Raw genomic sequence first — 11662 nt, 5'->3', positions numbered from 1 at the left:
ACGTCTCTATTGCATGAAAATTAGAATTTTCCTGATGAAACTTTTGCATTGTAATTTAATGGTTTTTGAAAATCATAAAGAAATGTAAAACATCAAAGGTAATTTATTACTGAAGATTATTTGTCAAGTTAAACTAGACTTGAAAGATGCTTTCAAATCAATTTCAATCCAGGAATTACTCCTCAGAAATTACTTTTGTTCATCTTGCTACTCTTCAGAAATGGCGCATAAAAGGAATGAAGATTACTTTGAAAAGGTCTCTTAAGATGAACTTACACTTGGTTTTCCCTTTCTAAAAAATAACTAGTAATTACCTATAATTACAAGAACACAGATTCTGGCCCTTTTTTTTTTCTTTCCTTCCATTCGTCAAGTACTGTATGATCACATTATTCAACCTAAGCTTGTTGCAAAGAATGTTCACGAGAATTCTAGTCCCGTAAGATGCTTTGAATAGAAACCATTAAATAAGCTGATAAAAATCTCATTAAGATCTTCTAGAGTTTCCAACGTGCATTAGTGTAGTAAGGCTTTAACCTCACAGTTAAAAAAAAAAAAACCCAAAAATCCCCACTTGTTTTATTTCTCAGATTTATTTGATAACAGCTAAGTTATAAAGAATTAGTGATTAATGAGACTTACTTTAGGAATCACTTTAGGATTGTTGTTGTAGGAACAGGAGCTGAATATTCAACAGAAATTGAAACCAGTGGCTTAAATCGATCAATTTTCTCATATAGAAAAGAAGAAACAGTAAATAATATGGTGAACTCTGTCCCAATACCAACATGGTGGTTGTGGCTAGGGCTAGAAGGTCACATTTTATTGATGTGAAAGTATTACAGTATTTAAAAATAATTAATGACTATCAGGTATTAGACTTTGTATTAGGACACATTTATTGATCAAAATGTGTTCTTAGAGGTAATCTTTAAATATAATGTAATCTATTGAGCATCTATTATATCCATTACCATGTTTTAAATTTTTCCTTTGGCAAGAATTAACCTTTAACATTTATGGTCCTATTATATAGATGAAAGGCCCATGGAAATTAACATAAACCCTAAATATTAGCTTAGTTAGGAAATGAATCTAGGTCTCTCTGCTTCTCCCCTGTACCGTACCAGTTCAAATGGCTTTACCAGGTCAGTCCTCAGAAAGACCATCGAGGGCAATGCAATTACAACCAGGTATACAAAAGAGTATTGCAGCCTAAGATCTCAGGCTTACTAACAGGAATATTTGAAGACTCACCCGGCAAAGTAAACTGAAGTGAACACCATAAAAACTTAAAACCGCTAACTACTGTGGAAATAAGAATATTTAGCACATCCCTATTTAAGTGCTCTTCACTTCAGTTTTTTCATTCTTCAACTCCAGGAATCATCAGTGACTTACCTTTCTCTGTTCAATGTCATGCTAGATGTTAAAAATAATTTACCCGGAAAGAAGTCAATAGGAGGTGAGACAGAATGCTGCTATTAGTACTGTATGGAATTTCTGAGCGGAATATTTTCTCAATAGTTTCACTGAACATGCCGTTGCTTCCACTTGGTTTTAAAAGAAAGTCGAATTGAACTGCCATTTGAGATTACAAAGAATACACAAGACTCAATCTGGGATGCTATGCTTAAAACACAAACAAAAATGTCATATTATCTAATCAACGCATCAAAGGCATTATTCACAAACCACTCAATATAAAATGACTGTATTTTTAGAGAGAACTATTAAAGATGACTTTTTAAAAATACTAATTTTTATACATGGGACCTTTAAAATCGTCTATGGCTCTCTTCAAATGACGGGTGATTAGTCTGTGCCTAACGTCCCCCCTTAATAATGAAAGAGGGTGAAACAAAAACTCAACATGTATTCTACTTACTCTGCCTCTTAAACAACCTGCTTTTGCTTTATCCATCCTTGGAACAGATCAAATTTCAACATAACCTAAGAAATACCATTACAAATCAATGAATATTCAAAGCAAAATCAAGTTTAAAATAAATATATTTCAAGCATCTCCTTTTCTTAAAAAAATTAACTTTCCACTGCACATGTTTACAAGATTTAAGATTGGGTAAAGGGTTCAAGTCTGTAAGTCTAACACAGAGCATGATGGTAATTCTCCACTTTCCCTGAAAGGCCGAAAGAATGACCCAAACTACTAAAAATATTTACTACAAATATGCCCAAATCCAGTGATTTAACTAATAACTCTGAAAATGTTTCTAAGACCGTGAGGTGAGATAAAAAAATATGCTCAATATTACAGAATATAAACGAACGTTTTTCTTTCTGAATTCTGAATACTCTATTAGGGTTTGGGTGTTTTCCCAGAAGGTAATGCAAATCTTTATTTTATCTATACAGATATGTCTCATGTTTTTTATTCAAAATTATTTTATGATTATGCAATGTCCCCAGTGTCACATACTACGATTGTAAATGAACTAGCACCATTTCAATAAGCTTCATAAAACAGTCTAGCTAAATACCCATGAACAAATCACACACGGTCAAAACAAAACTGTAATAAAAATATTTAGTGAAAAGACACATTTAACTCCCATTTATGGATTTTAAAAATACAAATAAAATTTTATCAATCTGATATTCAGCTTGTAACTGGCTCAGTACATAGCCTTGATTTATTTCCTAAAATCATACTGTAGCATCTTTTGAAAAATTAAATGCAACTTTATACCTTCATTAGTAATGTTAAAAGAGGTAAATATTTAAACAGCATACTCATCCCTGGGTTTCTTTAAAAAAACTGAAAAGTCTTAGTGTAAGTTTAAAATTTTAATATTTATAAATTTAAAAAATTTTACACGTGCTGAATGGTAGCAGTGCTAACATTTTGTGACCATCAAACCACAAACTCACTGCATGGAGCTTCTTTCTTTGTACAGAGAACCAAATCACAATACCAGTATTTGCAATTTGTAAGAATCTTATGTGGTTAAAAAAGACACCACGCCAGGAAGCCTGGGCTCAGAACACACTTGAGGTCAGATCCCCATCAGGTACATGGTGTGGATGCAGTACTTTTAATTTCAGGCTAGGAACATTAGCTATTAGTACACATCTGACAGCTCCTAATAGCTAAGAGGCCTACGAATATAGAAGGAAAAAGAGAAAACAAAATCTCTCCACTGGCGGGAAGGCCTGGGAATAAGTGAAGAGCAAAGCCCAGTGGGTGAGGTGGATGAAGACGGCTTTTGGTGTGGGTCTCAGAGTGTGGTGTGCCAACCGCACCTCCCAGTCACCACTGAAGCTGCCGCAGAATACTTCGGTCTTTTCTAAGAAGAGAGAGCTACAGGCCAGAACACAACACTTCATCTGTCCTCTTTAAAAAAAGAATGGATGCCCATTATTAGGTTTATATCTTTACCTGAACCAAATATATTCTTTGGCTAAGTATGTTATGGGTTCCCATTATCAATCAGTCAGGAATAGTTCACATTTCTCACATCTAAATTTAAATATTTAAAGTTCAGCTTTCACCAGGGCACTTCAAATCAATTTGAGCTCAGCCATATACCTAATCTGGACATTTTTTAATTTTAGAAAATCAATTTTTAAAGAATTCTTAAATGTAGTGTTTTACCAAATCAGAGAATACCCACTTGCATTTTAAAGTAATTTAAAACATTATTACATCCTCAAATCAGCTATGCTGTTTTGTAGAAGAATTTACAGAAAATTATGTTAAAAAACTTTTATCCAAATCCATTCTTTATTCTGTTTAAAAAACAAACAAACACTAAGAAGTATTGAGGTTCCTTCTGCCTTAACAGCTAATATTTTATTCAGGATTATCTGTGAGACAGCTAACTTATAAGGTGTACTGACAACCACAGAAGTGGCAAACAGAAACAAAACTGTTTTAAAAAGGGTTTTTTAAGGGTTCAACTGACACCGATTACTGGACTCAAACCTGAAATCCTTGGAACTGAAAGCTAGTTCCCTTCCATACTTGAGGGATTCATACACGTATTAACCAAAAGGGGAAATATGGTGGTATTAGAAAGACAAAGACTTGACATCTTGGTAAAAGAGAAAGTTCAATCAAAGACAGTAAGGGGAATGTTAAATATTGCTAGCTGGGGGGAAGTTATAATAATAGAGATGCTTGGTTGTGAAGTGAAAACTGAAAAAAAAAGGTAGTAACCATCATATCTGAACTGAGTAATGTAATATAATTAGATACATGGTTTACAATGAAATAAGACTAAATTCTTAAAATTTGAAAAATATTGCAAAGTTTTTTGTTTTTTTACATGTCATACTTTATACCAGACAAAAAACTCAATGCAGTGATGTTAACATGCCCCTCCTGTCTTCCAACAAATTAAGAGACAGCCAGGCAGAAAGACCTGGATAACTGTGTTGAGAAGGACACTGTCAAATACTGCCAAATAGTTTAGCTACCCAGGCAGCCACCCATCCAGAAGGACTGTAAAAACAAACTAATCCTTTTAACAGAGCTACAAGAATACAGTTACAGGTACTTTATATGGATACAAATTGTGAAAGGACCAAGTCCCTAGTGATTGTGCCTTGGGACTCTGTAGAGACTATGCCTTTGGGAAACAAATGGGAAAGGAAAATAAAACAAGATATAAGTCAAAGGATGAATTGAAAACTAGAAGTTAAAGGATATTATATATGAACAACAGAAATTTCGTAAAGCACAAAATTCTAACAATCGTGTCGTCAACGGTGTCCCTTTAACATATAAAAGGGGGGGCACAAATAATGTTTTTGTTTTTAAAACTCTTTTAACAACTTAGTCTTAATAGTACGAATCAATTTACTAGAATTAAGCCAGTGTTCTTTTACATCCACTGGGCCAAGAGCATTAAAACAAAAACCCCAAAAACCAAAGAGCCAGTAAATATAGCCAAAAACAAAACTGGACCAAGTAAAACAAAAGACCCAAACTAAACAAATATTCAATCAGGCAGACACACACAAACACCCTGAAAAGAAGTCTTAGCCATTGCAATTAAAGTGGCATCCCCATTACCTAGAAAATGGTGGTGGCTGTTTTTCCCCAGTTTGCCACTAATCAACATTCTGGCAATACTGAAGTATCATTTGGTCCAATCCGAAGTAAATCTCACTTAAATTTAAACTCATCTAATGAAACTGCAGTATTATAATAACATCTGGGCCAATTCAGCAGATACATTACTGTCTAGAGAGAAGTTACTAAATACTGATGCCTTTTTATTTAACAAGGCATTTCTTTCCTACTCATCTTTACTTTTAACAATTTGATTATAGTTTTGTCATGGCCAGCAGACCTACCCAGTTAAGCTGCGTATTTCAGCGTCCTTTGGCAAAGGGACTATACTTACTAAACACACAGATATGCACAGCACACAACTAGTGAGAAAGCGTGAGGGAGCTGGGAAACATAAAACACCAAGTACAATGCCACATCGGACTTCAAGTTAAGGGGAAAAAAGAAGAAAAAAAATCTAAAAATAAATGCACCTGTTCAAAGCGTCTTAAAAATATAACATGTATATTTCATGAAGAGTGATATTAGTTTTTTCCTGTCTTTTAAGATGCTTTTGCTCCACCTCAGTTGTTACTCAACAGTGATTGAATTAAGAGTAATGTTCCTCACAAAGTTACGGCCCTAGGCTTTGCATTCACTCGTGTCTAATGTCACATGCACAGGGTGGGTGTAATTTTGATGCTCCAGTTTTGTTAACTGTAACTGTTAGTAGCATGGAGTTATACAGAGTTTTGCACAGCATCGCATGTGAAGGTGCAAATACTATATGCAATTCAGATATGAACACTACATTCGAAGGACAGTTGAGCATGTAGGTGTCAAGAACACAGCAGAAGGAGAAAGCCCATCCCTTGGAAGCACAGTTTCAGAGTGCGCCTGCACCAGAGTCCTCTGTCACTGTGCTGTGGGATTTCTGACACTGAGGTGGGCAGTTTCATATGCCTGCAGTTTATAAATTAGCTTTCATTTCCATAATTTAAGCTGGCACACAGAATTAAGGGGAGCATGGCAGCAGTACAAAAGTCCTGATTAGAAAAATCAAACTAGAGGATCTAAATAGGAATTTTTTAATCTCTTAAATTAAATTTACATGGCTCCTGTGAAATGAGGAGAACGTCCACTCTAGCATAATTATTGCCCCTAATGCCCCAATGTATAATAGTCTGTATGAATCAGTAATTCACATCCTTTAAAATAGTTATTGCTTAAGCAAGCCACTCAGAGTAGATTATTAGCCATGGGCTACATGGCTGAAGAGAAACATACTCAAAAAGTTAGACTACATATGAATGAGCCTTTCATTTCACTCATAAACCCACATAAATACATGATCAAAAGGGCACCAGGTTCATAGCAGCTAACACCCTAAACCAACTCTGAAGCATCAAGACTTGATTTCTTACTAAAACAAATCTGCTCTTTTTTGTATTTTCTTCTTAAAATTAAGGCAATGAAATGGCTACAGTTCCTAAAGTTCTTTTCATGGAACAAAAATATACATGTATTTTCCTCCTCAAGTTCAGTCATCAGAGTATGATTAGAGACCTGTATTACGCAAAACCTGCAACACCAGGCTGATGTTACAAAAAAGAAAGAGCAAGAGTGTGTGCTACAAGAAACCAACAAATACCTGGTGTGTTTTCTTCCTGCTCAGTTACAAACCTTATTAACAAAGGGAGGAAAAGTCTGAAAGCACAAAACCTCTTAGGAGTTTCCAATGTCTTTTGCATTGATTCAAAACTTTTGGGGTGGCAGAAGGGAGGAGCTTATTAAAATGAAGAATCCAAGGCCCAACACACAGAAATTCTGACTCCGAGGATCTACTGTCGGGCCCAAGAATCTACCTTTTCAACCAGCTCCTCGAGTGATGCAGGTGATGTATGGACAACATTTTGGGAAACAATGGGGAGTACATGTCCATCTAATGTTTAATTTAACAAAAATTCTAAACTTTGGCTAGCCACCTAATGTTTTGATAAAGGGGGAAAGGCACTGAATATGCATTTCATGGTGCCCATATCTGTTTGCACATATATGGAATTGAAATCTTAAATCACCATTCAAAATCTACAAGACATATATGACAGACTGTGGCTAACACCCAACAGCAGAAGCTGAATCAAAGGTGACCTCTCCTGTTTCACTGCATTACATATCAAACTTTCAGGCTTTCCAAAATCCAAACGGCCAAAGAACTGAAGAACAGGACAAGACTCAAGTCAGCTTTTAGCAATTCAGTGCACTTTGCAGAAAGATCTAAATTAAGCATAAAGTTTTGTTGTTTATTTTACACAAAGGAGACCACCAACATTTGCCATAAATTCTTCTAAACTCTTTAGGAAGGCCATCTTCTGCTTCCGATCCAGCGTAGGAGGAGTGCTGCTTGCAGTAAGCTTGTTGAAGGCATCTGCTAATCTCTGGTAAATAACTGGGTCTTGTTGACTTGACAGTAATGTTTCAACCAATTCAGAATATTCAGCCTATTGAAGAGATAAAGTACACATAAGAACATGTATCTTCCTCAAACATCACACAAGTGGATCACATCAGGTACTGGGCTGTGGGGTTCTGAAAGGCAGGGTCTGAAAGCTTTCTTTTATATTAAAGCGTAACTGTCATATAACATTATATTAGTTTCTGGTATAATTCCCTATTTGAATACACTGTGAAATGATCACAACAACTCTTTTTAATGGTTAACATTTCCTGAAAGTTTACTATATTTCAGGTACTGTCCCAGTCATTTACATTAGTAACTCACTTTTTATAACAATCCTATGAAGTAGGTACTGTTTATACTCCTGCTTCACAGACGGAACTTCTTACATACAGTGAGATTAAGTAATATGTCCAAGATTGCACTGCTTTTAAGCAAGAATCCAGGCTGCTTGGCTCCAGAAGTCATGCAATTACCAACTCTGTTGTGTTGCCTCTTCTCTGTTTTCCAAGCACATTATTCATATTTATTTTGCATTTTATATATAACCTAAGTCTGCAGCCTGACTTTCAACAATTTCCCAGAGGTTAATATAGACATCCTGTCAACACAGTTCTGAGGATAGCAGACTCACACAAAGGCAGACAGGAGTTATTTGGGAGGAGGTGGCATAGTGGGAGGAGTCTATTTCAGTCTTTTCTCAAGGTGGAAGTAGAATACTTTGAATGAGCAAATGTGCTCTGAACCAGTAATGAACCCAGTGGCTCTGGGAGAAAGGGCAGGAGAAGGAGCATAAGAAATACAGGAACATGGGAGTAGGGGTGGGGGTGTATGTGTAGAGCTTCTATTTTTAATGCCCTCTATAATAAAGCCTTATACAGAGGAGTAGGTGTGGGGTTAAGAGACATTCAACCAAAACAGCTTTTCAAGACAAGCTCTCTTGAAAAAAAAGCAGGTCTGACACTATTTTTCATTAGCTTCTTTGGACTATCATGATACACCAAAATGGTGACATGAAATGTTAATTACATCTGCAAAGGAAGAGTAACGCATAGTATGCCATCCCTGACCCACAAGCATGGAATCCAGATGGCCACCCCAAATGCTTTATCCAAGGGACAGACCTGCTCACAGAGGGATTAACTATAAACTCAAATCGTTTCCCTATTCATAAGAAATGGTAGTCCCTCTGGGGCCAGACCCAGCAAGATATTATACTAGCCACACCTAAAGCCCTGCTCTCTTTTCTACAATGTGTAATTTTTTTTTTTTTTTAAAGGCACCTGGAATGCAATGGCTTGTATTTATGGGAATAAGAAACCTATCTTCCTAGTAAGCAAAAAGGAGTAAGATGATAGCGAAAGGCCACAGACCTGAGTTGGGTACCCTCTGCAGAAAGTAGTACCTCCAGAGCACAGCAAGAACCAAAGTCCCAGAGTACCTTTGGCCTGGGGCGCAGATGGTACAGGAAGTCTATAGGGAGTCTTTAAGTAATATGAAAGGCCTCAAAATCCTATCTTTATTAAAAAGGTAAATAAAATCAAACCCTGAGTGCCACTCACAGCAAATGCTATGGACTCTACACACAAGGAAGGAAAAAAAAAGGCCAAAGCTTTTTAATAAAAAAAAAAAAAAAAAAGTCAATCACTTAGTCATGCAGGACATTTACATGTGCTTGGCGGTGCGGGTGGACAGCCAAAAAAGAGGGGAAAGGAGTGTTGGGAAACTAAGGCAGCTGATGGCCCAATATGGTTCTTCTCATATACCTGATGGGTACCTACTCTATTGGAATAGGGAAGGGACAGGTGAGATAGTGGAACTTTTCTCCCATTACATTAACCCCAAACACTGAGTGAGCACTTCAGAGTCTTTAAAGGCTGAGCAAAATAAAATGAAACAATATACTCTTTTCCATAGTGTAATATTAATACATTTTGTATACTATGACAAGAAATACACACTGTTGATTTCCATGCTTTCTCAAGGCAGACTCCTCTGGGTCCCCAGTCTTACTCATCTGGTCTCCCTTACAAAACTGTGAGTTCCTCAAGGACAGAAAACATTCACTACTATTCTTTCAGGTGGATTCCTGGTTCCTAGCACATGTTTAAGGACAAGCTTTAGGGCAGCAATCAATGCAAAGGATGATTCACAACAGTGGAGAAAGGAAAAGAAGTCCTTATTAACTGACAACAGATTGTTAAATAAAACACAGGAAGTCAGAGCTGACAAGGAAGTAAAGAAATATAGCCTCACTGAGATAGAACTGAAGCAATGAGTCACAGATTCTCTAAGAACTGGAAGTATTAAAGGCCCACTCTCTGCAAGAATAATCTCCTTGCTAAAAAAATGAGAAGAGTCCCATGAAGAGACTTGTGTCCAGTACCTGATGCAAGCACACCAACGTGTAGAAAGCTTCACCGGCTGCAGTGGTCATCTCTGTGTTGTGCTTTTGCAAAACCAGCATATCAAAAACCAGCTGAAAGTACACAACATAAAACCTCTAAATAAAAATACATGATGATCATTCAATCTTCCAGCCCCTCCCCATTCCAACAAAGGAGGGGTGGTAGTTGTTCTTATTTATTAAATAAATCTGAAAATTAAACAGTTTTTTAAAAATCCAACCATAATGTACAGATGTTACCCCTTGCTGTGATACGTGAAATCATCAAATGACCAAATTCCCTGTTACCTTTCCCAAATCGATTTTCAAGAACACACAATAAAAGGGGAGAATAATGTATCCAGAACTGATCTCCAGAAAGCACAGTGAACAAAAAGTAATGATTTCCTGCTTTATGAATGATGTAAGCATTTCCTCATTTGAATGAGGATTTACAAGCACTGACCATACTTATTAAAGCAGATGGTTTCACGACAGGCCACCCAAACATCTTACCTTAAGAAAGTGCCGTGTTGCTAGAAAAAGTGGTGAATCTGTTTCTTGTGCTTTAGCACACTGTTCAGCTAATGGTGTTAAAGCTTCCAGGCAGAGCTGGCAAACCTCCGAACTCATTCTGATCACGAAGGTCAAGGAACAAACTAGATACATTTGACTTATAAAAGATGAAGAAGTTATAGCTATTATCAAATTCTACGACTGAATACAGAGGAGTAGATTAGTGTATGGCATTATGTGAGAAAAGGCTTCCAGTGTTTCTGAGAGGGTCCTGGGCTGTAGATTTCTAGGTTTCTGATCATGAGGACACAAGTGATAAAAAGCCTTATTATTCTCTACTATCAGGTAGCTAAGATCTGAGACTCAGCAACAGTACATGACATTACTAATTGGTGCTCCTAATGAAAGAGTGACTTCAGGACCAGGTGCCAAACGCCTTTGGGATCTGTGAAAGGAGGAGAAGGTGAGGCAAACTAACGAAAGAAACACAGAATTCAGGGAGGAAGATGACTGCTTTCTTAAGAAATAAAACTATACCACTAAGGAAAAATTAAAAATACAAATTTTAAAAACTTTTCTTTAGGTTAAGATCTTTTACCCCAAGTGACAAATGATAATGATGTTCATTTAAAGGATATGATGTCATTCCTAGTTCTAGAGAGTACATCAGACTTTTAAAAAGATCTTCAGGAAGCTGTGGTATTTTTTCAGGAAAAATCTCACAGATAAATGTGATTAATTTGTAGTACTGATTACAAAGGGTTGGAAACTGAAAAAGAAATATTAAATATTTAGATGCTTACTGATATCTAATTTCTATTTTCATTAATGCAGTAAAATAAAATAATAACCAACAAACTTAAAGTACAATGATTTCTTTAAAACATATTGGATTCAGAAGACATGAAGACCAAATTAAATGTAAAAATAAGTTATAATAAAGGAAATATTTTAGTATACAAAAGTAATACATAGTAGAAACAATGATCTGGACAGTTAATAAAAGCTACAGCCAATTCCAGATAGTCTGTTTACCTTGAAAAAGTAGACCAAACAGCCAAATTTCAAATTATTAAATGACCTATGATTAAAACCCTTTTGCAAATGTGTTTATTTGCATTCCAGCATATTAGAAAAATACAAATTGTTAAGATTATGTGTAGAATAGAATATTCACTCCTTCACACTTCCAAAAGTTCACTGACAGTCCTGGAAAACTGAAGTAAAAAGTAGGCAATGAACACTTTTAACTTTACTTAAGAAAATACACATCAGTTTAATGGTC

At 36.0% G+C, this 11662-nt stretch overlaps 1 protein-coding gene and 1 long non-coding RNA gene across 4 annotated transcripts in view; one reads left to right on the top strand and one right to left on the bottom strand.

Annotated features, from left to right (window-relative positions):
* Positions 1–11662, top strand: part of LOC112826863 (uncharacterized) — a 37642-nt gene that overhangs the window by 16976 nt on the left and 9004 nt on the right. Inside the window, exon 3 of the long non-coding RNA XR_003209067.2 lies at positions 8755–8873. This is a non-coding gene — a long non-coding RNA (uncharacterized lncRNA). The remainder of the gene's footprint in view (positions 1–8754; positions 8874–11662) is intronic.
* The window catches only part of XPO4 (exportin 4), a 121308-nt gene continuing 112441 nt past the window's right edge, over positions 2796–11662 (bottom strand). For all 3 annotated transcript variants that reach the window (XM_025875204.2, XM_073894792.1, XM_073894791.1), the window contains 4 exons: positions 11016–11146; positions 10378–10495; positions 9862–9954; positions 2796–7518 (listed from right to left, as the gene is read on the bottom strand). In XM_025875204.2, coding sequence (XP_025730989.1) covers positions 7321–7518; positions 9862–9954; positions 10378–10495; positions 11016–11146 — 540 coding nt within the window. In that variant the 3' untranslated portion in view covers positions 2796–7320. The remainder of the gene's footprint in view (positions 7519–9861; positions 9955–10377; positions 10496–11015; positions 11147–11662) is intronic.

The sequence above is a fragment of the Callorhinus ursinus genome, unplaced genomic scaffold (genome assembly GCF_003265705.2).
Source record: "Callorhinus ursinus isolate GAN/ISIS: 27379988/994484 unplaced genomic scaffold, GSC_fseal_2.0 scaffold7, whole genome shotgun sequence".
Taxonomy (NCBI): Eukaryota; Metazoa; Chordata; class Mammalia; order Carnivora; family Otariidae; genus Callorhinus; species Callorhinus ursinus.
This window is presented reverse-complemented; position numbering and strand designations above follow the sequence as displayed.